This window comes from Microcaecilia unicolor, chromosome 7, assembly GCF_901765095.1.
Source record: "Microcaecilia unicolor chromosome 7, aMicUni1.1, whole genome shotgun sequence".
Lineage (NCBI taxonomy): Eukaryota > Metazoa > Chordata > Amphibia > Gymnophiona > Siphonopidae > Microcaecilia > Microcaecilia unicolor.
In genome coordinates, this window is record NC_044037.1 from 249,712,960 (window position 1) to 249,740,845 (window position 27,886).

General features: G+C 45.0%; 1 protein-coding gene across 1 annotated transcript in view; it reads right to left on the minus strand.

The window, feature by feature from the left end:
• GALNT13 (polypeptide N-acetylgalactosaminyltransferase 13) overlaps window positions 1-27,886 on the minus strand; it is a 408,240-nt gene that overhangs the window by 203,697 nt on the left and 176,657 nt on the right. The window contains exon 3 of the mRNA XM_030210028.1: window positions 4,937-5,103. Within this exon, the coding sequence (XP_030065888.1) occupies window positions 4,937-5,103 (167 nt within the window). The remainder of the gene's footprint in view (window positions 1-4,936; window positions 5,104-27,886) is intronic.

The window sequence follows — 27,886 nt, forward strand, 5'->3', positions numbered from 1 at the left end:
GAAATTGGTCCTATGAGATTCGGAAAAAACTTTGAAACAATTAAGTATGAACCGATCCATTGTTATTAAGAGAGTAGATAAGGGGAGAGGTGTAGTCCTGTTAGATCGCACTTATTATGAATCGGAGGCATATCAACAACTTTCAGATGGCCATTTCTATGTGAAGCTGTCTGAGGGTCCAACATTGATTTATGAACAGGAGATCTTTGATATTCTTAGATGAGCCAACAACGTGGGAACCATCTCATGTAAATAATTCAATTTATATAATATATGTCAACATGTGGCTGAAGCAAATTTGGTCTCTCATTGGAAACAATGTCATAATCTTTTGATCTATGTTTTGTCTTCTTGGAAGTAGTAAGTTTGACCTGTGGGGGAAATGTCTAGGTTTTGTTATTGCGAAAAGAACGTGCTATGCGCTATACCTTTCAATGGGGAACCTGGTGGTTTAAATAGAGAAGTGGAGTGGACCAGCCTTTGAAATCTATGATTGGAGGTTTTGAATGCTGAAAGATGATGTCATCTGGGAGAGGTCTTATATTGGAGCTAGGCTGTGCGTTTTTTGTCTATTATCTTCAAGATGGAGTTAGGTGCTTTCTCTGGTCCAGTAGTTCTGTAGAATTGTTTTGAGATCGTTTTTTAAGAAAAAATAACGTTTTTTTCCTGATTTAATTAACTATTTTACTTTTTCGTTTTTCAGTTTGTAATGTGAAGACCTCGGATGAAGCCATATCTGTGGTGAAACTTGGATCCTGGTTGGGGCATTTTATTACTATACAGACACCATCTCATCTTGCCGTGGATACTTCCACTCAAGCTAAGTAACTTTCTTGTATTATAAGAGGATGTACCCTATTTACAAAAATGGACAATTTGCTAAATGCGATGATTGAGATGTAGGTGTCTGGATGTGTTTATAATATCGCTTTGGGGCACTGTATTTCTGAGAACTTTAACACACATTTTTTTAAATGATGGATAAATTATATTCTGAACTGTTTGACTGATCATCTGTTGTAGGAACCTTATTTAACACATCAGCAGAATCAGCAGAAAGGAGACATTGCTTCTGTCGACAAAAACGGAAGACACTCCTGTATCATAACGTGAAATTGTGGAGTGACAGAGTTGTGCAGGTGGTCCTAGACATCTTCTAGCACAGGGGGTTGCCAGAAAATCAACATATCAAGGGAAATCATAATTCAAGGGGGAGAGTTGTCTAAGGTGTGTTATTTGCCCCTTAACACATGTTAAAGGGCAATAATGCATACTTTATTACTATAACACACGTTAATATGAGGTATTACAGGTTACATAGTAATGGCATGTAAACCATGCAAATGTATGCAAAACAGCTCATTACTATGTAAATTGAATAAAACAGCTTGCAGTGAACACTGCATTATTCCTGGAAAAATATGTCTAGCAAAAAACTGGTGGTATATTTCAGTCTCATGAGCATCAAGCCACAAAGCTGCAGGCCGATGCACCTGGGTGCTTCTTAAAGGGGTTGTGCTCAAAGTCAGTAGCTGCCCCTCCCCAGTGACAAGTCCCTTTCATCGAAGACTCCCCTCCAAACACTGAAAGCACCACCCAACCTCCCTTAGCCCCTCCCCCTCAGGACCTATATGGCAAATTCCTGAGGTCTACAGGATTCTGGGCAGAAGTGATCTCCAATCACTCCTGCCCCTTCCAGCGCTGGGTTCACTAACACCAATATGAACTCAGCATTGGAAGGAGCAGGAGTGACTGGGTATTGCTTGGGTCAGTCTGGATTTTTGGACTTTCTGGATTCTCAGTTAGTACTTGCTCTTCCATGATTTACCCAGCAGCCATCCCCTCTTCCATTATCCTAGGACCCCAGGGCATCTGCCCACCTCCGTAGCTATGCCTCCCCCCTCCTTTGGTCCGGAATCTTTCCCCCCACTCCCTGCCCTGCCCGCTTGCTCTTTATTACCTTTCCTGAAGTCTTCGGTGCTGGAGCACCTGCAGCAGCCTTACTCGCTGGCTGCCTCCAGCATGTATCAGGCCATCAGGCCTTTTCCCTCTGAACCAGCCCACCCCTTCTGATGCAACTTGCTGTTGTCAGAAGGGCAGGACAAGTCAGAGGTGAAAAGCCCACTGCATGCCAGAGGCAATCAGCAAATAAGGCTGCCGCTGGTGATGCAGCACCAAAGACTTCAGGAAAGGTAACAAAGAACAAGCGGGAAAGGCTGGGACGAAGGGAGGAGGAAGAAGCCAGACAGTGAGAGGGGGAGGGAGGGGAGACATAGCCACAGGGAGAGTCTTGAGGGCCCGGGAGGGTTAGAGAAGCAAGTATGCAGGGCCAAGAACAGAGGGAGCGAAACTGTATGGGGGGGGGGGGGTGTGGGAGGAGTTTGGATTCTTGGGCGATTGGCAGGTAAATTTACATTTATGTTTTTATTTCTCCAGTATTGCAGTACATGCCAAATTTAACTTCTAGAAGTTCCCAGTTCATTTTTTGTCTACATATTTTATTTGTAATTTATCTCTTGTTCTGTATTTACTGAGGGTCTGTCCATTGGTGGTAATAATGACAGGTGGAAAGGAGAGGAGATTAAGAGGCCCTCTCCTTATTTTCTACCCTGGGCCCCAGCATGTCTAACAGTAGACCTGACCCTTGCTGTAGTTGGTGGGAATCCCAAATCCTGCCAGCTGAGGACCTCCTCCAAAGTCAGCCAGAACTCTCTTCTACCAAGCTTGGCAGTTGGCAGCAGCATTCTTGAGCTGCCAAATAAATCCTAATAAATAAATACATTAAATAAATTAAAGTGCAGGATGCTAGCATCTATGGCTCAGGAATACTGCTGCTGACCATCAAGTTTAGTAAAAGTATTTCAGGGCAATTCAATAAGGCATGCCTAATGCATGGTGCCCATTGTGTGCCAAAGATTAGAACATAAGAGTTGCCATGCTAGGACAGACCAAAGGTCCATCAAGCCCAGCATCCTGTTTCCAACAATGGCCAAGCCAGGTTAGAAGTATCTGGCAAGATCCCAAAAGAGTACAATACATTTTATGCGGCTTATCCTAGAAATAAGCAGTTGATTTTCCACAAGTCCATCTTAACAATGGCTTATAGACTATTCTTTTAGGAAGTTATTCAAACCTTTTTTAAACCCTGCTAAGCTAACTGCTTTTACCACATTCTCCGGCAATGAACTCCAGAGTTTAATTATAAGTTGAGTGAAGAAATATTTTCTCCAATTTGTTTTAAATTTACTACTTTGTAGCTTCATTGTATGCCCCCTAGTCCTAGTATTTATGGAAAGAGTAAACAAGCGATTCACGTCTACCTGTTCCACTCCACTCATTATTTTATAAACCTCTATCATATCTTCCCTCAGCTGTCTTTTCTCCAAGCTGAAGAGCCTTAGCCACTTTAGCCTTTCCTCATAGGGAAGTCATCCCATCCCATTTATCATTTTTGTCACTCTTCTCTGTACCTTTTCTAATTCCACTATATCTTTTTTGAGATGGGGTGACCAGAATTGCACACAGTATTCGAGGTGCGGTCACACCATGGAGCGATACTAAGGCATTATAATGTCCTCATTTTGTTTTCCATTCCTAATAATACCTAACATTCTATTTGCGTTCTTAGCCACCGCTGCACTGAGTAGAGGATTTCAACGTATCATCAATGATGACACCTAGATCCCTTTCCTGGCCGGGGACTCCTAATTCCTAATGAACAGAGGCACTTAGAATTGGGATTGGTGGTATTCTATAAACTTGTCATGAAACTCACATAGCACATACCTGAAAGTGGGCCATAACCATGGACACAGCATGGGTGTGTCACCACGTGATGCTGGCAACTTATAGAATACTATCTGTTGCGTGTGCTGCCTGGTACACTTAGGCACACCAACTTACACCAGCCATTAACCTGGCATAAGTGGTCACACCTAAGTTTTGGCTCATCAAAGAGGCTTTGCGCTTCTGTACTATAACCAGTTAAGCACACTCTAACACCATTATAGAATTAGCAATAAATACGCCTCTTTGTGGCATTCAGTTCCGGTCACTGTATCTCAAAAAGATATATTGAAATTAGAAAAGGTTCAAAGAAGAGCAACCAAAATTATAAAGAGGATGGAACTCCTCTCATATGAGGAAAGGCTAAAGAGGTTAAGGTTCTTCAGCTCGGAAAAGAGATAGATGAGGGGCAATATGATTGAGGTCTACAAAATGCTAAGTGGTGTAGAATGAGTAGAAGAGAACTGATTTTTTACTCTTTCAAAAATTACAAAGACTAGAGAACACTGAAGGAAGTTACATAGAAATACTTTTAAAACAAATAGGAGGAAATATTTTTCACTCAACGAATAATTAAGCTCTGGAACTCTTTGCCAGATGATGTAGTAACAGAGGTTAGTGTATCTGGGTTTAAAAAAGGATTGGAGAAGTTCCTGGAGGAAAAGTCCATAGTGTGCTATTGAGATCTGGAAGCCACTGCTTGCCCTGAGATTGGTAGCATGGAATGCTGCTACTATTTGGGTTTCTGCCAGGTACTTGTGACTTGGACTGGCCACTGTTGGAAACAAGATACTGGGCTAGATGGACCATTGGCCTGGCCCAAAATGGCTATTCTTATGTTCTTATGCAGAATTGCCCCAATTTATATTTTCAGTTGGGAGGCACCAAGGGGAGGGCGGGAGCGGAGAAAAAATGTTCCCCTGCCCCACTTTGGGCTCAGGTGCACCCAAAATTGGCTGTCTGGCTAAACCACTGTGCGGAATCTATCTTTACAGAATCATCTTGTCATGTTTACCAAACCCTCATTTCATAGAACACAATGAACAGATTATCTTATCAATAGGCATTAAGAATGGAAAAGCCAATTTGATTAAAATACAGATTGTTATAATTGAAGGAAAAACTCCAGTTTGACATAAATGCATCCTACCTCTTTCACTTGCATCATCCACCAAGATGATCTCTGACAGAAGGCGATGTGGGGATCGATTTATAACACTGTGAACAGTTCGAAGAAGAGTACTCCATGCTTCATTATGAAAGACAATAACTATACTTGTGTTTGGAAGATCATCAGGGTAAGTTTTTGTTTTACATCTGTTAAAAGAAGAACAGAAAGATTTAAATCTATTTTAGGATCAAATTTCAAAGTAGTCCATGGTAACAAGAATCTCCTTTGAATGGTTCAGAAAAGCATCCTTATATTATCCCAAATAATTGTGTTGCATCGAGTCATATTATTTCCTACTGAATACCGAGTACTTACAAATTAAACTCGAAAAACATAGTGCAAGCAATGGCCCGATATTCAACTGGCAGTGGTCACCAGCGTTAAACCCAGAAATATAATACTAGGCCAATTCACTTTACTTTAAATTATCACCAGCCCGTCCCTATGCAGCAAGTCTCTTCCTTGGTGTCCTTTACCATATGCTTTCATGCAATCACTCAACATGAATTTTAATATAAAATTCCACCTCACCAGACCTGATAACCATCTAGTCTTCTTCAACCTCTATTTACCACTTTTAAACATTTTTCTTGCCACCAGCCCCATCTCCAAAATCCTCCAAATTTCAGTCATAAAACGTAATTATATTTCCTGACCCCCAATCGCCCTCTTACCATCTTCCCTTGACACCCCTGAAGTCATTCCTCCGCTCTTCCTTGAAGAGCTCTGGAGCATTTCTGTGCAGGTCCAGAAACTCACACATGTGCAGAACACTCCAGCCCAACACAACCTTGATCCTCAGCCTTTCCAGTCCACTGCAGCCACCCGCAACACTCCTCTCACACACCCAATACGTGTACAGACTGCTTGCCTTCCCCACAGCTCCAAGCTCCTTTTTCCATCTCAAGTCCTGGCCTTTCCTGGCAGTGTCAGCTGCAGCAGTAGCACTCTTGCACCTATGCGCAACATGCACCTCTGGGCACTATTTAAAGCCAGCTCCTGCCCGGTTCCTGCTGTCAGCACCCTGAACTTGGTCCCAAATGACCTCCGGACCCCCAATGCTGGTCCTGAATGACACGAGTCCAAATCCCAGACCCCACATCCAGGCCAGACTCTCTCACTCCCCAAGATTTGATCTCTCACATCTCTGGCAAGGCAATTGTCTTTTATTTTTTTTTAATCATTTAACTCTTAGGTTATACTGATAAAAACAACAATAAGGGTAGCCCTGCTAGGTATATCATCCAAGGATGACTCTAAGAAAGCAAACAAATCAAGACAAGCCTGAGAGGAAACCTCATCCATCCCACCCTCTGCATCATTAAGGGGGAAATTACTAAGATGCAGTAAAATCTGTCATTTTATTGCAGCTTATTTTACCATGGGATAAATCACCTGTGGTAAGTGAGTTATTATGTGTACGTTCCAGTCAATTTTTAAACGGTAACCACATAAGTCTTCTGTCTTTGAAAATTAGCTGGCAATACGTGCTCACTAAAAAAATGAGACCACATACTTTGCACCTGCTATCTGCATGGACAACAGAGTAGATAAAACTACAGTGAGTGAGACATGCTGGAAAGGGTGTGACGAGAAGGGGCACATTTTTAAATATGTGGTGGTAATGTAAGTACATTCAGCCTTTCTGGGAATTAGTACAGATGTGATTGGAAATATTGTTAAAAGAGATGTCTGGTTGGAGCCTAACACAAAATGTATGGAAATAGGGAATATATGAATTTACAATTATACCTCTTAATTACAAATCACAATCGTAAGGTATACACAAAGTTGTTATATGTGTGTATGGAAATATTGTTAAAAGAGATGTCTGGTTGGAGCCTAACACAAAATGTATGGAAATAGGGAATATATGAATTTACAATTATACCTCTTAATTACAAATCACAATCGTAAGGTATACACAAAGTTGTTATATGTGTGTATGCCACTTTAACTTTAAATAAGTTTAAAGTGTATACTAGCACTGAGAAAAATATTTAAATTTTTATTTTTGTAAAAAAAAAATAATAAAGAAATATTTCTTTTGAATTTGAAAAGTGCTCAGTTCACACGTCACTCATAAATAATGTGACTGGCTGAGTAGAGAACCATCATCGCACTTTGGCGTTCTCGATTGTAGGAGACATTCTGTGTGCTCCCTTAACCAATTATCAATAGGACAAACAAAATTAGATGCAAATTCAAACCTTAAGGTGGCCAACAGAACTTCAGTTAATGTATCAGTGTAACCATATCTAAACAAATGATGTCAAAATCAAATATTTAACCTGTAATATACCGTTACTTTGCTGTAATAGTAAAAGACCACCAAAAGGAATGCCACGGGTGGCAAAAGGTACTGTCCTCCACTTTAAAGAAAAAGAGTCTTATGTACAACCACGAAAGTTGATTGCTTATCTGCAAATGTTTGTAGCTCGCCAAAGAGTCGGAGGTGGATCCTAACTCAGGCCAGAATGTAGTTCCTCAAAGCATGTCACAAAATCAAAATAAAATGAAAACATAGTGCCAAACACAGTGAAAATCCTAACATCCCAAACTATTAGTCCTTGACTCAAACCGCTGATACGCGCTGTTGCATAGTCATCTTGTTACCCAGATTAGCCGGTTGGAGCCTAAAACATGTTTACTGTCACTCTTCCCTAAAATGGCAGGGTGAGGAAGGTCTCAGGTGTTGGTCATATATATTATTGCTGCCACACGAATGGAGCTGACAGTGGCTTGCAAAAGTATGGTTATCCCCTCCTGTGAGTCCTTACTGAGACCCATCACCTTGAGGTATGATCAGATCCAAAGGTTTGAAAGAATGGATGGTGTATGTGGGGTGGTTGAACCTTGAATTGGGGGGGGGGGGGGGTTAATTAAGTGGAGCTACACCTTCTAGGATGACTACTGAGATTACGTTGGTTGGGTTCTTTTCTATTCTGGGGGAGGGAGGAAAGGTAGACAGTATGAGGGGTTTTTTTTTTCAATGTTGATGCTTCAGTAGTTGTGCTTGTATTTGACTTGGATCTGTTTAATAAACATTAAGTAAAATAAATTAAAATTAAAATAAAATATCAAGTAAGCATGCTGTTCACTCCCCTAGCTAATCATGCCATAGAAAATATGTTTTGCTAAATCTGCTAAAAACATACATGCTTTGAGACCCCCCCCCCCCCCCAGTCAAGTGCACAGTATTTCTGTGTATGATTGTCTGGCATCCTCTCACCTTTAACATGTCCTGGTATCTCTTTCCCTCCCCCGCTAGCCTGATATCTGTTCATTCTCTTCTCTTACCTTCCCTCCACCCCTTCATGGTTCTAAATCTCTTTCCCTTATCTTCCCAACTCCTGGCGCAGCAGGAGGAAAGTAAGGTGATAGAACACAGATGCTGAATTGGGATGGAGGGAGAAGAGAGGGGAAGTGGGATGGGATGGGAGAAGATGCTGGCTTGGGAGGAGGGGAAAAGAGAGATGTTACTAGATCAGGTAGGTAGGAATAAGGGATACTAAAGGATGATGGACATGGGGTGAGTAGGAACACAGAGAGGATGCTGGGCATGGGGGGGGGGCAGTAAGAAACCAATGGGAGGTGCTGGACATTGGATTGGGATGAGGACAGGGAGAGGGTATGCTGGATATGGAAGGAGTGGAAATATAGGGGAGATGCTGACACAGAAGAGGGAGAGAGACATGGAGGGATGTTGAATAAGAGGGGAAGCAGGGTGACAATGAGATATGCTAGATGGAGGTGGGGGAAAGAATTATGCTGGATGGAGAAGGTAAGAGAAAGAGAGACGATACCGGTCAAAGGAGTGAAAACAGAGAGAGAGAGGGTGCTGTACAGAAGGGAAAAAGAGAAAGAGAAGGTGCTGGAAGAAAACTGGAGAATAACAGGATGAAGAATGGGAGGGCTGGAGTTATGGAGATGAAAAGCTGTAGGCAGCAGTGGTAAAAAAAAAAGTAAGATTGTAAGGCTGAATAGTAAGAATGAATGAAGACTGAACAAACAGAGAGGCAGAAAAATGAAGGAAAGATGAAAGGGAAAGATCAAAGTCAGAGATGGATATAGAACAGGAAGTGAAAAAGACAGGAAAGGAGATAAGAGGTGGCAGATGGACAGGAGATCTTGTAATGAAAGTTAAGAAAAGACAGAGGAAAGCAGAAACTGGAGACTGGGACAAACATGATTGGGGAAAAAAACAAAACAACCAGACAACAAAGGTAGAAAGAATTTTATTCTTAATTCAGTATATGGAAAATGTCAAATTTACAGTAAATTTACACTGCTTTCTTTATATTTTGAAGAGTGCTGTTTCTGCTTCTCTTTCTCTAGTGTTGCACTGCCTGCAAAGTGTGGCTTCTTAGAGTGTAAATTTAATTTTTGTCTACATAATTATATTTTAACTTTGTACTCACTTATTCTGTGCCTAGCAAGGGTCTATTTGTGTTCATTGTATGTGACCAAGGCCAGGTACCCTGTTTACGTAGAGTTTCTATTTAAGCATCTGTAATAATTCTGCTTGTTTGGTTTCCCAATAGGCATATTGATGTTCTAGATCTGACCACAATATTTACTGTGTTGTGTCTTCCTAGGTATGATCCTTGTTGTGTTACTTCTGTAAGTCAGTGGTGTTATGGTAAAGTAGATTAGCTCTTGTGAAGAAGGGGATAAGGGAACAGAGAGGGGGGGGGGGTACTGGCGGGGAGAAGATAAGGCCCAGAGGAGGGGACAACCCAGATTCTTAGCTCAGGGAGTTCCACATGTCAGGAGAAAGCATAGATCATTTTCCCCAGAGGGCTGGAGGCAGGGTAGAAACTATGATTCCCAGCAGCCCTTGAGGAAGTCTTAGAACAGAATCAAAGACTTCCTATCCCAGCAGCCCCCAGTGGAGCCCAAGAGAAAGGGAGATAAAAGTGAAACCCAAGACACGGAGGGGAGGCCAGGAATGGAGGGGGAGCCTCTAAGCAGAGCTAATCAGGGGGAGGAGGATCAGCTGGGGAATGGGTGGGGCGAGCAGCCCATGGAATGGAAGGGGGAAGAAAAGGAGTAAGAAGTGAGGCAAGAGGAGCTGATGGAGATTGCAGCCCTGGCAAGATCCACAAGTAAAAGGTTCAGACAACAGGTGCGGGATCTTGGTAAACAAGGGAAGGCAGTGGCTATTGTGGAGGAGCCAGGGAGTGACGGGGTCAAGTGGGAGGATGCCAGGAGATAGAGCTGGCCAGAGGACTACTACTACTACTACTACTATTTAGCATTTCTATAGCGCTACAAGGCATACGCATATGGTATAGGACACCAAGGAAGAGACTTGCTGCATAGGGACGGGCTGGTGATAATTTAAAGTAAAGTGAATTGGCCTAGTATTGTATTTCTGGGTTTAACGCTGGTGACCACTGCCAGTGCATGCTCCCAGTACTGCTGTTTCCATTCACCTACAGAAATCTGTTTGATCACAAAAAAAATCACATTATGCGTCCACTACATCATGATTATATAGGTGGTATTCACTTAATGATAATACATAGTTTAAAAAAATATTTAAAAAAGTTTTCTATGTAGCTAGTAGGACCTTTGTACTAAATGATGTTGCCTTCCTAGCACACATCTCTCCCTGGATATAAGCACCTCAGAGGCAGGCTTTTCACTTTTGGTGGGGGTTTTTCACAGATGGTGTTCTGTTTAATAGGACAATCACAACATAGTGGGTAAGTGAATTATATATATTCTCCTAATGTTGATACAGCACAAGCAGTGCCACTCACTAGACAATAAGTTTTTAAGCTTTGCAAACAGGGATCTCTAGAATTGTAGTAACACCACAGACGCTGTGCAACACTTAGTATATGTTTATGGAAAGCATTCACCGCATATATTATGTACATTCACAATGTTAGCCCCGAGGCCTTGAATTACAATGATAAGAAAAGGTTTATAGAAAGGCATGTTTGAATGAGGATAAGGAATCTTTTTCTTTTGTACTTGTCTGAGTTTAAACACACTTTTGAGCTGGTCAGGAATACATTTTATAAGACAAAGATTGGGACGGTTCAAAGTTATCTCAACGAACTCTTTGAAAAGATCAAGTATCCTATTTGTGATATCCATGTTCAGCCTCACTATTTTGTTTGTTTTCTGATGATTCCAGTTGTGCTTTTGACAATAAGTTTAGTGCCATTTTAGTTAAGTTTGACAATTCCATTTCATATGCTGATAGCAAAGCTACTACTAGTGGGGTTTTGAGATGGTCTCAGATACTACGGTTTGTAGGATCTTAAAGTAGTTTAACCTTAGTTCCTCTGTTCATGACCCTTGTTCTCAGGGCTGCTTTAACCACCTACGGAGCCCTATACAAACTTCTGTGGATGGGCCCCCCCAAGTCTAGTAGCATCCTTCCCAGCACCCACCCTTCCCCCAAATGCACAGATTTTCTTAGACCCCTGCCCTCTGTCCTTGTCTCTCCCCATATGCAACTCCCCCCCCCCCCTCTTTCCTTCCCACTACCCCAGGGCCAGTATCTCTCCCGCTTTCTTCCCTGCCTCCCCCTCAGTCCAGCATTTCTCCTTTACTCTCTAATCCGGTCTCTCCCCAACCCCCCGCCCCCATGGATCCTGCATCTCTCTTTCACCCTCTCTCTTTCTCCCCTCTTTCCCTCAGCCACATTCAGCCAGCATCGGGACCTTCTCCCTGCAGCGATCCACCTACTGTGATGCAACTTTCTGTTTCTGCACAGGCAGGGGTCCTGCAGGGAGAAGATCCCAAAGCTGGCTGAACGTCGCTTGAGGTAATCACTCCTGGAGACAAGGCCAGAAGACCGCTGGGAATGGGGAGGAAGAGGAGAGATGTAGAACCTGCATGAGCAGGCAGAAGAGGAGAAGAGAGGTTTTGGGCTCAGGGCTGAATTTACCAATCGGTAGCTGGGCCCCTCTTGCCAGGCGGCCCAGGGCAGGTGCCCCTTTTGCCCATTGGTAAAAGCAGCCCTGCTTGCTCCCCTCTGATATTTCTGCAGCTCAGTGAAATTATTGCTGCAGTTCCTACCAGTATGGTTAATGCTTCCTTGACAGCTGGCTGGTTGCCAGAGTCCTTGAAGATCATCATGGAGTGGCCTTTTCTGAAAAATAGTTTCACTTGATCCCAAGAATTTGACAAACTATTGCCCTATTCATCTTTGCCAGCAATAGCAAAGGGGATAAAGAGGGTTGTTCTTTTTCAATGATTTTGTTGAACAGCAAGTATTACTAGACCTAGTCCAGCATGGTATCCAAACGGCGCACAATACTGAGACTCTTCTCCTGTCAATGACAGTCACAATGAAGCAGGGTCTGGATCATTATTGCTGTGTTATGGATTTTCTAGACATCTGCATTGATTCTGGCACTTTGAATCATTTTATTCTTTTACAGCATTTGGCATCTTTAGGGGTCTCAGGAACCATTTTTTCTTAGCTTATTTCAAACTTTACAAACAGATACCAACTAGTCCATGTGGGTTCCTCATGCTCCACTTTATCTTCTTCATACACTGGGGTGTCTCAAGGCTCTGTGCTCTCAGCCTTATTTTTAACTTTTATTTGGTTTCCCTCTGTCAAATTTTTCAAATCTGGATATACATTATTGGTTATATGCGGATGGCATGCTAGTCTTTTTAGGCTTTGATACATCCTTTTTGCTATAGCCATAGAATAACTGCAATAGTGCCTGAATTCTGTTTCTTGTTGGGTAGCTGGAAATCAACTTTCTTTAAGAAATCCTTTTACACAGATGCACGACCAATTAGCATTCACTGAATGCAAAGAAACCCATGGGAACTGAATGGGCTTCTTCGCATTAAGCACACCATTAATTGGTAATGCCACTTTGTAGAAGGAGCCCTAAATCTTTCAATGTCTGAAATCATTACTATTAGTCACTCTCCTTAACTTTATCTGTTTATTTAAAATATTTATAGTCAGCATTATCTCAAAAATCTCAACAGTTTACAACAAACATCTATAAAATAATCAGCATACAACAAACAGAACATATAAACAAATATATAAAATCTAAAGCTATACAGTAAACCAATGGGCTCAATTTAGTCAGATGTTATCAAAATTAAGCAAATGCTTGCTGAAACAGGTATGCCTTCAATAATTTCCTACAAGAAAGCAATGCCATAATTCCAATGGTAGCCTATTCCAGAGAGTAGGACCAGTAACAAAGAACAAACATGCCTATCTTCTTCCAAATGAAACTGGTGGAAAGAGGGGACATCCAACAAACATTTTTCCTGGGATCTTAAAGTTCTCATGAGTCTGTAGATCTTTAAACATACTACTACTACTATTTAGCATTTTTATAGCGCTACAAGGCGTACGCAGCGCTGCACAAACACAGAAGAAAGACAGTCCCTGCTCAAAGAGCTTACAATCATAGACAAAAATAAAGTAAGCGAATCAAATCAATTAATGAGGGACCACTCGTGTGGTTGCATAACCCTGCACGGCCAGACTGTTTTTGCCCACCAGATAAGTGGCCTGAAGGAACATGCCACATCCAGAAAGCCTACGGAGACCCCCACAGGCCCCTGTCTCTGACCAGCAGACTGACTAGTCTAGTAGCACTAAGGGGGAAAATTAAGTCACATACACCAAAACACCTTAAAAAAAATTCTCAGTCTCCATCTTCTGGTATTCATCTGTCAGTCTGGAGAGACGTTACAGAAAACTATTTAACATGACATCTGGTCTTACATCCCCCAATTGCACTTTGCAGTTCAAAGCAGATAACATCAAGAGCCAGAACAATCCTCTGGGAGGACAATTAGAAAAGGTGACAATTAAAATTAAAGTTATTTATACACTAAATTCCTTAAGGAAATCCACACCCAACACATAGATCAATTTCATCTCCTTCATGAACAAGCAGCATCTTTAAAAAAAATATTTGAAAAGCATGGTGCTTTCAAAGGAAAAACAAAGGATCCATTTTAGGTTAGTGGGGATATCATTCCAAAGTTTTGGGCCCCTACAGATAACATGAAGCAATAGAGTTAAGGATGCATTTAAACACTAAGATCAAGATTTTAAACTGAATGTGCAGAGCAACCAATAAAGCTCCTGTAGAACTGGGGGGTAATATGACAAATTCAAGATGCACCCTTAATTAGCTGAGCAGAAGCATTTTGGGACAATCTAAAGAGGTTGACTATCAGGCTTATTTTCGAAAGAGAAGGACGCCTATCTTTCGACACAACATCGCAGGTGGACGTCCTTCTCACAGGGTCACCTAAATTGGCATAATCGAAAGCTGATTTTGGGCATCTTCAACTGCTTTCCGTTGCTGGGATGACCAAAGTTCACGGGAGTGTCAGAGGCGTAGCGAAGGTGGGACTGGGGCGTGCCAAACATATGGGCGTCTTCGACCAATAATGGAAAAAAGAAGGGCGTCCAAGACAAACACTTGGATGACTTTACCTGGTCCTTTTTTTTTCTTACTACCAAGCCACAAAAATGTGCCCTAAATGACCAGAGGACCACTGGAGGGAATCGGGGATGACCTCCCCTTACTCCCCCAGTGGTGACTAACACCCTCCCACCCTCAAAATTTTTTTAAAATATTTTTTCCAGCCTCTATGCCAGCCTCAAATATCATACCCAGCTGCATGACAGCAATATGCAGGTCCCTGGAGCAGTTTTAATGGGTACATTGCACTTCAGGCAGGCGGACCCAGGCCCATCCCCCCCTACCTGTTACACTTGTGGCGGTAAATGTGAGCCCTTCAAAACCCACCAGAAACCCACTGTACCCACATTTAGGTGCCCCTTAGGGCTATGGTAGTGGTGTACAGTTGTGGGGAGTGGGTTTTGGGGGGGGGGGTTGGGGGGCTCAGCACACAAGGTAAGGGAGCTATGCAGTTGGGAGCAATTTCTGACGTCTACTGCAGTGCCCCTAGGGTGCCCGGTTGGTGTCTAGGCATGTCACAGGGGACCAGTGCACTACGAATGCTGGCTCCTCCCACGACCAAATGGCTTGGATTTGGTCGTTTCTGAGATGGGCGTCCTCAGTTTCCATTATCGCCGAAAATCGAGGACGACCACCTCTAAGGTCGACCATCTCTAAGGTCGACCATAATTTTGCGATTTGGGTGACCCCCGACTGTATTATCGAAACGAAAGATGGATGCCCATCTTGTTTTGATAATACGGGTTTTCCTGCCCCTTCGCCGGGACGTCCTGCGAGGACGTCCTCAGGAAAACTTGGGTGCCCCTTTTGATTATGCCCCTCCACGTGTTTTGGGTAACCCATAACATAAAACATTACAGTAATCTAAATGGGGTATAACTAATGCTTGCATTACAGTACAAAAATTCTCAGTGCTCAACACATTTTTCAGTCTAGCTACCATTCTAATTTTTAAAGACTGCTTTTATAACCTTCCTTAACTGAGGTTTTAAAGAAAGACTTAAATCTAGAAGAAATCCAAGGTTCCTATCTTCTTGAATGACAGGGATAATGGAATCCTCAAACTGAAAGACCTTAGGTTGCATAAACTGGCACTGGGTACCATAGGATGCATAAGACTACACTGTTTGCTATGTTAAAAGTGTACTTTAGGTTAATCCATAATTCCTGTTCTAGATAACCAAAGTACTTGAGATTTTGCTACATTAAGGGATAACTGATTAGATGTCACCCATGTACAAATAGTTCTTATATACAACTCAACAAAACCAAGGTGCACTAGCATTTTTTGTGCATGCCCAAAATTAGCGTGCACTGTGTAGGCGCCCACAGGAATATTGTGGGCGCCTACACAGCATGCACTAAAAACGCTAACGTGCCTCTAGTGCAGCTTAGTAAACAGTATTTCTAGGATCTGAGTGACCATAAGAGATATGTTCATGATTACTTATTTGTTTGCTGGTCGCTAGTATTGTAATATTCATGCTGCACTTGTTTCAATAAAAGACCTTGTAATTTTTTTTAAAGGGATCAGGGATGGGGATGCCTCAGCCTAGCCCTTTAAAAGATAGCAGGTCTGACTTGGGGATTTCTATCTTTGTGGTAGAGGAGTGTGGTAGCCGTGTTAGTCCACTCTTAAGGTTATCAATAGAAATCAAACAAAATAAAACATGGAAAAGAAAATAAGATGATACCTTTTTTATTGGACATAACTTAATACATTTCTTGATTAGCTTTCGAAGGTTGCCCTTCTTCCTCAGATCGGAAATAAGCAAATGTGCTAGCTGACAGTGTATATAAGTGAAAACATTCAAGCATTACTATGACAGTCTGACAGGGTGGGAGGAGGGGGTGGGTAGGAAGTATGCATGGGGACATCAAAGCATATCATTGATATTCTAACAGGATGGGTGTGGATAGGTGAGGGGAGGGTGATCAACAGAGACATACAGCTTTATGGTTTATAATGGGCTAGGAACCCCAGATCCTTGTTAAGTCCTTTCTGTTGGGTGTTAAAATATTCAATCATTCTGACTTCAAAGGTCTTACGTTCTTGTATGGTTTTAAAGTTACCTTTCAGGATTCTCACTGTGAAGTCACTGGTACAGTGTCCTGGTCCTGTAAAATGTTGACCAACAGGCGTGGGAACCCTGCAGGCACCAGTATTGTTCATGTGATGTCTATGTAAATTGAATCTTGTCTTAAGCATCTGGCCTGTTTCTCCAATATAGCATCCTTCGTTACATTTTTTACACTGAATGATATATACCACATTGGAAGATGAGCAAGTGAAAGATCCCTTTATGTTGAATATCTTTCCTTTGTGGATGACTTTGGGGTCCTGTGAAATATTTTGGCATAGTTTGCAACTGGATAAATTACAGGGAAGTGTGCCCTTCTGTTCCTTTTCAGTCTGTGATGGAAGTTTACTTCTGATTAGCTTGTGTTTTAAATTGGGTGGCTGTCGGAAGGCCAGTACTGGTGGGGATGGGAATATCTCTTTCAGTAATTCATCCTCCTGGAGTATAGGTTGTAGATCTCTTATGATTTTCCTCAGTTTTTCCAGCTCTGGATTGTATGTCACTACAAGCGGGATTCTGTCTGTGGATTTTTTCTTCTTGTACTGTAGCAGATTCTCCCTGGGTGTTTTGAGGGAGGAGGCAATATTCTTGGAGATTATTTTGGGGTTGTAGCCTTTCTGTTTGAAGGATGCAGTCAGGCTTTTAAGGTGTCTGTCTCTGTCCCCTGGGTCAGAGCAGATACGGTGGTATCTTGTGGCTTGGCTGTAAATGATGGATCTTTTTGTATGTGAAAGATGGAAGCTGGAGTTGTGGAGGTAGCTGCATCTGTCTGTGGGTTTCTTGTATATAGATGTTTGTATACAGCCATCACTGATTGAGACCGTGGTGTCCAAAAAATTGACTTTCCATATCATCATGCTGATCAATCCATAGACTGGTGGGTTGTGTCCATCTACCAGCAGGTGGAGATAGAGAGCAAACTTTTGCCTCCCTATATGTGGTCATGTGCTGCCGGAAACTCCTCAGTATGTTCTCTATCTCAGCAGGTGGTGGTCACACACAGCAGCAGCTCTGGCTAGGTCTCCAAGCCTAATTTTTAGGTTTTGTTGAGTACCTGGGGTTGAGGGCTCTTCTTGAGCAAGTGCAAACCTGGTGGTGCCAGGTCCCTCCTTTTCTCCCCCCTCCCGCTGGCTCTGTTAAAAAAAAAAAAAAAAGTTTTGGACGTCCTTAAGGGCGTTTATTTCGACGTTTATTTAAACGTTTATTGCAGCTACTCACTGGGACACCAGTTCGTTACAGCTCGGAGCGAGAAGCAGGTAATCTTTACCTTTTTATAGCGGGCAGGGGGTTCCCCGATCGATCTCCACGTGGCCTATGGCGTCGGAGGGCGAGGGCGCGAAGAATCGCTCCCCGGACCGCGTGTGCGCTTCTAGCGGGGATGCGGGGGCCTTAAAGTCTGATTTGCCCTTGTTGGGTGTCAGTTTGGAGGCCGGTCAGTGTCCCGGTTCTCCCTCCGGCGCGGCGGTTTTTCCCGCCATAAACGCCCATCCCCCGCTGCTCGCCTCCGCCATCTTGGCCGGCCACTCTGCTCGGACGGCTTCTTCTTGGACCGCCCTTGAGCTGGGAGACGTTAATGCCATGGCCGCCCTTGATTTGGGCGACGGCAAAAAAGCGGCTAAAGTTAAGCGCCATTCTTCCCGCGCGGCTCCTTCACGGAGTGTCGCGCCGGACGCCATCTTGGATGCGCAGCATGTTTCTCCCCCGCTCTTGCGAGCGCCGGTTGAGGGTGCGTCTAGGGCTGTGGCCCAGGCTGCTGAAGTGCACAGTCTGGGGGGTTTCTCCCCCGAGTTTATTTTGCTGCTGCATCAGGCCTTCCTTATGCAAAACGCTGCCCCTGCTCCCTTGTCCGATAAAGGGGTTGAGGCCTCCGGAAGTCAACGCCCTCGGGTGGATTCCCTGGCCTTAGAGGACTTTGTCTCCTCTGATGTAGATGAGGGCAGCGTATCTGAGTTCTCCCAACGGTCCTTTGGGGATTCCTTGGAGGAGACGGATTCCCGCTCGGATGGAGCGGATGACCCCTCTGCAGCGCGGATCTTTCGCTCAGAGGATTTGCCCAACCTGTTAATGCAGGCCATGAGCATTTTGAAGATTTCCTCTCCAGAGGACGTCTCTCCCTCAGCCCCTGTTGGCTCCGCCATTATGCTGGGGACGAAGCGCCCGCCTAGAACCTTCCACGTGCATGATGCCATGCACACCTTAATTTCGGCTCAATGGGATGTCCCGGAAGCGAGCCTCAAAGTGGCTAGGGCTATGTCCCGCCTCTATCCTTTGCCTGAAAGTGAACGTGAGGCCTTTCTTTGGCCTACCGTGGATTCTTTAATCACTGTGGTGACTAAGAAAACGGCGTTGCCGGTGGAAGGTGGCACGGCCCTAAAGGACGCCCAAGATAGAAGATTGGAGGCGGCCTTAAGGTCGTCCTTCGAGGCGGCTGCTTTAAGTTTGCAGGCCTCAGTTTGCGGCTCCTATGTGACCAGGGCGTGCCTGACGATTGTGCAGCGGGCTTCCCCCTCGGATCCTTCCTTGAGGGCGGATTGGCCGGCCCTGGATTCAGGCTTGGCTTATTTGGCAGACTTACTGTATGATGTCTTGAGAGCCTCAGCTAAAGGTATGGCTCAGACAGTCTCTGCGCGGCAGTGGCTATGGCTGAAGCATTGGTCTGCGGACCACGCCTCTAAGTCCCGCCTGGCTAAGTTGCCTTTTAAAGGCAAGCTGCTCTTTGGGGTCGAGCTGGACAAAATTGTGACCGATCTCGGCACGTCTAAGGGCAAGAGGTTACCAGAGGCCAGGGCTCGGACCAGTGCTCGCCCCGGTAACTCCAGAGGACGGTTTCAAGAGGTCCGTCGGTACTGCCCGGGCAAGTCAGGCTCCTCTGCCTCCTCTTCCTTCAAGAGGAACTTCTCCCCAAGCAGCATTCCTTTCGCAGAGACCGCCGTCCCGGAGGTACGCCCTCCGGTCCTCCCCCAGGGTCTCGTACCCAATGACGGGGTCTTGGTCCATGGCCCAGTGCAGATTGGAGGACGCCTGTCCTCGTTTCTGGGCGAGTGGACCAGAGTAACTTCAGACGATTGGGTGCTAGAAGTCATCAGAGACGGCTACAAGCTAGAGTTCTGCCGACCCTTAAAAGACGGGTTTGTACTCTCTCCCTGCAAGTCTCCGGTCAAAGCTGTGGCAGTGCAGCAGACCTTGGACAATCTGATCCGCCTGGGTGCGGTCGTTCCGGTGCCAGAAAATCAGCTTGGCAAGGGACGTTACTCCATTTACTTTGTGGTACCAAAGAAAGGAGGTTCTGTACGGCCTATCCTCGACCTCAAAGGGGTCAATCGGGCCTTGAAAGTTCGGCACTTTCGCATGGAGACTCTCCGCTCTGTTATAGCGGCAGTGAAGGCAGGAGAGTTCCTGGCATCCTTGGACATCAAGGAAGCGTACTTGCATATTCCCATCTGGCCTCCTCATCAACGCTTTCTGCGTTTTGCAGTCCTGGGCCGACACTTCCAGTTCAGAGCCCTCCCGTTTGGGTTGGCTACTGCTCCGCGGACCTTCTCCAAAGTAATGGTGGTCATCGCGGCCTTCCTGCGAAAGGAAGGAGTACAAGTCCATCCTTATCTGGACGACTGGTTGATCCGAGCCCCCTCTTATGCAGAGTGCGGCAAAGCTGTGGACCGGGTGATTGCTCTTTTGAGCTCCCTGGGGTGGATCATCAACTGGGAGAAAAGCCAGCTGCGCCCAACTCAGTCCCTGGAGTATCTGGGAGTTCGATTCGACACCCAAGTGGGCAGAGTGTTCCTGCCGGACAATCGGATTGTCAAACTTCAGGCTCAGGTGGACCAGTTCCTAGTAGCCTCTCCCCTTCGGGCTTGGAACTATGTGCAGCTGTTGGGCTCTATGACGGCCACGATGGATGTAGTGCCCTGGGCCAGGGCTCATATGAGACCACTTCAACACTCTCTGCTGCAGCGCTGGACTCCGGTGTCGGAGGATTATGCTGTGCGCCTTCCCTTGGATCCAGCAGTGCGCAAGGCGCTGAGCTGGTGGCTGAAGACAGACAAGTTGTCTGCAGGGATGCCTCTTGTAACCCCGGAGTGGATTGTCGTCACGACGGACGCCTCTTTGACGGGCTGGGGAGCCCACTGTTTGGGAAGGACAGCGCAGGGGCTCTGGTCTCCTGCAGAGGCAAAGTGGTCTATCAACCTCCTGGAAATCAGAGCCATTCGGTTGGCGCTATTGCAGTTCCTCCCGATACTGGCGTTGAAGCCAGTAAGGGTCCTGTCGGACAATGCCACGGCTGTGGCCTATGTCAACCGCCAAGAAGGTACCAAGAGCGCCCCTCTAGCCAAGGAGGCCATGAATTTATGCCAGTGGGCGGAAGCGAGCCTGGAGCAGCTGTCAGCGGCCCACATTGCCGGAGTCATGAATGTCAAGCCGGACTTTCTCAGTCGCCATACCTTGGATCCCGGAGAGTGGCAGTTATCGGCTCAGGCGTTCTTGGACATCACGAAGCGCTGGGGCCAGCCGAGCCTAGACCTGATGGCGTCATCGGCCAATTGCCAAGTGCCGCGCTTTTTCAGCAGAGGACGGGACCCTCGATCCCTGGGAGTAGATGCTCTTCTCCAACAGTGGCCGACACAGGAGCTTCTCTATGTGTTCCCGCCCTGGCCCATGTTGGGCAGGGTGCTAGACCGGGTGGCAAAGCATCCGGGCCGGATAATCCTGGTGGGTCCAGACTGGCCCAGACGTCCCTGGTATGCGGACTTGATCAGGCTCTCAGTGGACCACCCTCTGCGACTGACAGTGGAGCAGGGCCTGTTGCATCAGGGTCCCGTGGTGATGGAGGATCCCTCCAACTTTGGTCTTACGGCCTGGCTATTGAGCGGCAGCGTCTGAGGAGGAAGGGCTTCTCAGACAAGGTCATCGCCACTATGCTGAGAGCGAGGAAGCGCTCTACTTCTACTGCTTACGCCAGGGTTCGGCGTACCTTTGCAGCGTGGTGTGAAGCAGGTTCACTTTCTCCCTTCACTGCTCCAATTTCTTCAGTGTTGGCATTCCTGCAAGAAGGTCTGGAGAAAGGCCTGTCGCTCAGTTCCCTTAAAGTCCAGGTAGCGGCTCTGGCTTGCTTCAGGGGCCGCCTGAAGGGTGCTTCCCTGGCTTCGCAGCCAGATGTGGTGCGTTTTCTCAAGGGAGTTAATCACCTGCTCCCTCCTCTGCACTTAGTGGTACCTGCCTGCGTGGAATCTCAACCTGGTGCTAACAGCCTTGCAGAAGCCGCCTTTTGAACCCTTGTCGAGGGCATCTCTGAAAGACCTGACGTTGAAAGCAGTCTTTTTGGTGGCTATCACTTCAGCCAGAAGAGTTTCCGAGCTCCAGGCACTCTCATGTCGAGAGCCTTTTCTGCAGTTCACTGAGGCAGGAGTGACTATTCGCACAGTGCCTTCCTTCCTGCCCAAGATTGTTTCTCGCTTCCATGTGAATCAGCAGCTCTGTCTCCCTTCCTTTCGTAGGGAGGACTACCCAGAGGAATACTCTGCTCTCAAATATCTGGATGTGAGACGAGTCATCATCAGATACTTGGAAGTGACCAATGATTTCCGGAAGTCAGATCATCTGTTTGTCCTGTTTGCAGGTCCTCGTAAGGGTCTGCAGGCTGCTAAGCCTACAGTGGCAAGATGGGTCAAGGAAGCCATTGCGGCGGCTTATGTGGCCGCGGGGAAGGTGCCGCCTATCCAGCTGAAGGCTCACTCCACTAGAGCTCAGGCGGCCTCGATGGCAGAGGCCGGGTCCGTCTCCTTGGAAGAGATATGCAAGGCGGCAACTTGGGCATCGGCCCATACATTCTCCAAGCATTACCGCTTGGCTGTGGCTGCTCGGGCGGAGGCCCGGTTTGGAGCTTCAGTGTTGAGGTCAGGGATTTCAATGTCCCGCCCTGGGTGAGTACTGCTTCGGTACATCCCACCAGTCTATGGATTGATCAGCATGATGATATGGAAGGTAAAATTATGTATCATACCTGATAATTTTCTTTCCATTAATCATAGCTGATCAATCCATAGCCCCTCCCAGATATCTGTACTGTTTATATTCTGGTTGCATTTCAGGTTCAAGTTTAGTCTTCAGTTACTTCAGGAGGACTTCGTGTTCAAGTTTTTTCAATTGGATTCTTCAAGAGTTGAGACGAGTTTGTGTTACAGTGAGCTGCTGCATTCCTCTCCCCTCCGTTTTACGGGGCTGGATTGAGACATAAATTCTGCCTGCGCTCCCTCCCACTTTGTGCAGCTGTAGGGCAGCTTTGTACCCCTCCCGCTTCAGCGGTGTTAGGGTCAGTCAGCTCCTCCCGCGGTTGCGGTTGCAGGATAAGCCAGATCCCCCCGCATCGGCGGGGTGGTGTCCCTCCCCCGCTCCGCGGGGATGAGCTGGACGGATTCCCCTCCCCCACTTGTGTGGGGATGAGCTGGGTTAATTCCCCTCCCCCGTTTCGGCGGTGGTGAGCTGGGCAGAGTGTCCCTTTGTGGGTGTAATTCTCTAAGTGCTGAGTCCTGCGGATGGAGCTTTGATATCGACATACTGAGGAGTTTCCGGCAGCACATGACCACATATAGGGAGGCAAAAGTTTGCTCTCTATCTCCACCTGCTGGTAGATGGACACAACCCACCAGTCTATGGATTGATCAGCTATGATTAATGGAAAGAAAATTATCAGGTATGATACATAATTTTACCTTTTCTGGGGAGTAGTCAATTTTAAATCTGATTGTAGGATGGTATGTATTGAAGGCAGAATAAAATTGTTTCAGAGTTTCTTCACCCTCCGTCCAAATCATAAAAATGTCATCGATGTACCGGTAGTATTTAGAGGTTTGGTCTGGTGTGTATTCAGAAATGTCTCTTCCAGCTCAGCCATAAAAAGGTTGGCATATTGGGGTGCTGTCCTGGTGCCCATCGCAGTGGCCATTATTTGCAGATAGATATCATTGTTAAAGTGGAAGTAGTTGTGAGTTAAAATGAATTAGATTAATTTTGTAATAGTTTCTGGTGAGTATTGATGGTCCAGTGTGGATTTTTTAGGAGTCTTCCACATGCAGCTATGCCATCCACATGTGGAATGTTGCTGTATAGTGATTCTACATCCATCGTGACCAGAAGGGTGTTAGGTGGTATTTGCTTGATATTTTTCAATTTATTCAGAAAGTCTGTGGTGTCTTGTATGAAGCTGTTAGTTTTGTGTACGAGAGGTTTCAGAATTCCCTCTATGAATCCAGATATTTCTTCCGTGAGTGTGCCAATACCTGATATGATTGGTCTGCCAGGGTTTCCCGGTTTGTGGATCTTGGGTAGCATGTAGAATGTGCCCACAGAAGGTTGGTTTGGTATGAGTTTCTTCAGGTGTAGGAAATGTTTTGATAAGGTCTTTCAGCTGTTTTGTGTAATCCTGTGTGGGGTCCTCAGTTAGTTTCCTGTAGTATTTATTGTCTGAGAGCTGTCTGTGCCCCTCTTCAATGTATTTTTGTATGTCCATAATTACCACTGCGCCTCCTTTGTCTGCGGGTTTGATGATAATGCGTTCGTTAGTTTGTAGGGTTCTTATGGCCGCTCTTTCTGGTGGGGTAAGATTGTACAGGATTCTCTTTTGTTTGTTGGAAAGTTGGGATTTTACCCTATGTCTGAAACTTTCTATGTAATTATCCAGCTTGTAGTTTTGTCCCTCCTGTGGGGTGAAATAAGTGTTCTTTTGTTTAAGACTGTATTCCGGTCTGTTTGGTGTCCCTTTATTATAGAAATGTGTTTTAAGGCGCATTTTTCTAAAGAATTCCTCTAGGTCTGAGTATAGTTGGATTACATCTAGTTCCCTGGACGGGCAGAATGAGAGCCCTTTGGATAGCACCGAGACCTCATGCAGTGATAATTGATGGTTCGAGAGGTTTATTATCCCCATTTGGTTTGCATCTGTAAAGGTGTGATCAGTATTCCCTGGTTTGTTTGGGCTCTGATTTTCACATGCCTCAGATGTGTATCCAAGTGTCTCCAAGGTGTCTGGGGATGTTGGTTCTGCAGAGCTATAGCTATTCAAGGATAAGCAGTTTCTCTCTCTTTGATTTTGAAGAAGAGAATATAGCTTTATTTCCTTTTTGCGGATAGCAATGTATTGTTTTTCTCCTTGGATGTTATGTAGGTCCTCTTTAAGTTGGTTCACAAGGTGTGGATGTAATTCCTCCGTGTTCCTCATGGTTACATCCCTTTGGGTTTGTATTATTCTTTTTTCTTGTAGAGTTGATGTATAAGTTCATTTCTTAGTTTCTGACTAGTGCGTTTGCAGAGTTTCTCTGCATAGTCAGAATTGTAAGTAGTAGCCAAAGGATTTTTGATCCTCAGTCCTTTGGGAATGATGTCATTCTTCTTGCAGATTGTCAGATGCAGCTACCTCCACAACTCCAGCTTCCATCCTTCACATACAAAAAGATCCATCATTTACAGCCAAGCCACAAGATACCACCGTATCTGCTCTGACCCAGGGGACAGAGACAGACACCTTAAAAGCCTGACTGCATCCTTCAAACAGAAAGGCTACAACCCCAAAATAATCTCCAAGAATATTGCCTCCTCCCTCAAAACACCCAGGGAGAATCTGCTACAGTACAAGAAGAAAAAATCCACAGACAGAATCCCGCTTGTAGTGACATACATCCAGAGCTGGAAAAACTGAGGAAAATCATAAGAGATCTACAACCTATACTCCAGGAGGATGAATTACTGAAAGAGATATTCCCATCCCCACCAGTACTGGCCTTCCGACAGCCACCCAATTTAAAACACAAGCTAATCAGAAGTAAACTTCCATCACAGACTGAAAAGGAACAGAAGGGCACACTTCCCTGTAATTTATCCAGTTGCAAACTATGCCAAAATATTTCACAGGACCCCAAAGTCATCCACAAAGGAAAGATATTCACATAAAGGGATCTTTCACTTGCTCATCTTCCTATGTGGTATATATCATTCAGTGTAAAAAATGTAACGAAGGATGCTATATTGGAGAAACAGGCCAGATGCTTAAGACAAGATTCAATTTACATAGACATCACATGAACAATACTGGTGCCAGCAGGGTTCCCATGCCTGTTGGTCAACATTTTACAGGACCAGGACACTGTACCAGTGACTTCACAGTGAGAATCCTGAAAGGTAACTTTAAAACCATACAAGAACGTAAGACCTTTGAAGTCAGAATGATTGAATATTTTAACACCCAACAGAAAGGACTTAACAAGTATCTGGGGTTCCTAGCCCATTATAAACCATAAAGCTGTATGTCTCTGTTGATCACCCTCCCCTCACCTATCCACACCCATCCTGTTAGAATATCAATGATATGCTTTGATGTCCCCATGCATACTTCCTACCCACCCCCCTTCCTCCCACCCTGTCAGACTGTCATAGTAATGCTTGAATGTTTTCACTTATATACACTGTCAGCTAGCACATTTGCTTATTTCCGATCTGAGGAAGAAGGGCAACCTTCGAAAGCTAATCAAGAAATGTATTAAGTTATGTCCAATAAAAAAGGTATCAGCTTATTTTCTTTTCCATGTTTTATTTTGTTTGATTTCTATTGATATCTTTGTGGTAGAATGCACACAGTATTTCTACATGCGCCAACACAAAACTAAATTTACTGTGCGGTTCATTGAATTGGGTTACTGATGTTTACAATATTTCTCCTAACTATATACTAATGGTGAGAAATAGACAATGCATTGCATGCAGTGAAAACAAACCATATAAATTATTAACTTAATTACCCATATTTGGGACCTATAAAAAACATCACTTGAAAATACATTTGTGTCAACCTTGATAAATAACAATAATTACATCCAATGTTATAAAAAGCAACTTAAATGCTTTGCATTCCTAGAGAAAAATTAACTACCTAAATTTGCATTTTGAGACCAGTGTTCTTCATCATGAGGTCCAAAGCTAGTGGTGGCACTTTACACGTAACCCCCTCAGTAGCCCCCCTCACTGTGGGGCCCTTTTACTAAGGTGCGCTGAAAAATGGCCTGCACTGGTGTAGGCGCATGTATTGGACATGCACAGGCCCAATTTCAACATACCTGCAAAAAAGGCCTTTTTTTTGCTAAAAATGGATGTGCGGGCATAATAAAATTACAGCACATCCATTTTGGGCCTTAGATCTTACTGCCACCCACTGACTAAGCAGTAAGGTCTCACGCGTTAACTGGGCGGTAATCGTCAACGTGCACACACTGTCAATTACTGCCTGATTAGCACCACACGATAGAAAATAGAAATTATTTTCTGCCGCACGTCAGAATTAGAATTACCGCCCAGGGCACGCGATAGCTCTAATTTGACGCACATTGTACGTGTGTAGGGGCCTACGCATCTTAGTAAAAGGTCCCCTATGTAGCTCCCTTCACCTTTTCCAGAAACATGCTGATGGTGCTACCTCCATGATGATCGTTCTGTTTTCTACCAACATAATTCTGAGTACTGCCCAAACTACTCCACTATTCGTGCAGAACAGAGAGAAATATAGAAGTTCAAGCACACTACAGGGTCATGTGATGTCAGAAGAAAACAGAATTGCTGTTCCAGAGGTAGGGTGCTAACCATAGGCCTCCAGAAAAAGATATGGTGATTAGAAAATGGGTGGGAGATCCAGCTTGACAGGGATGGGGATGGAGAAAGGAAAAATGATAATAGCTGACTGGTGGAAATGGCAAGTAGGGACTGAAACTTTCTGGGAGGGTTGCAGAAACAGTATACATTTTGAAAAGACAGAGAGGAGTAGATGAGACAGAGCCTTTTGGGTGGGGGATGTCTGTAGTGAAAATGGGCTGGAGAATAGATATAAAGGGAAAGGGGAGACAGGCTTAAGGAAAAACAGTGGGGGCCTTTTACTAAGCCGCGGTAAGCCCAACATGGGCTTACAGCTCACTAAACCAGAAGAACCACCGAGCTACCGCTGCAGCCCGGCGGTACTTCCCACCCCTAGCGTGCGCCATTTCTGGTGCTACAAAATTATTTTTATTTCTGTAATGCCAGTGTTTACCCAGCGGTAATCGAACAGTGTCACGTGCTGCCCGGATACTGTCAGGTTAGTGCAGGAGCCCTTACCGCTACCTCGATGGGTGGCGGTAAGTGCTCCCCACCCCCGAAATGGCTGCACAGCAAGTGCTTCACTTGCTGAACGGCCATTTCTTTAAAGAAAAAAGCCTTTTACCCACTGTGGCAAAAGGGGGCCTCGGCGTGCATCAAAAACACCTTTTGCCACAGCTTAGGAAAAGGACCCCAATGTGAATCACTCTCAATGTGCCTGAGCCACTAGGCTGACCACGTTGGTGGAGCAGAAACCCAATACAGGCAGTATAATTAGAAAGGGTCTTATC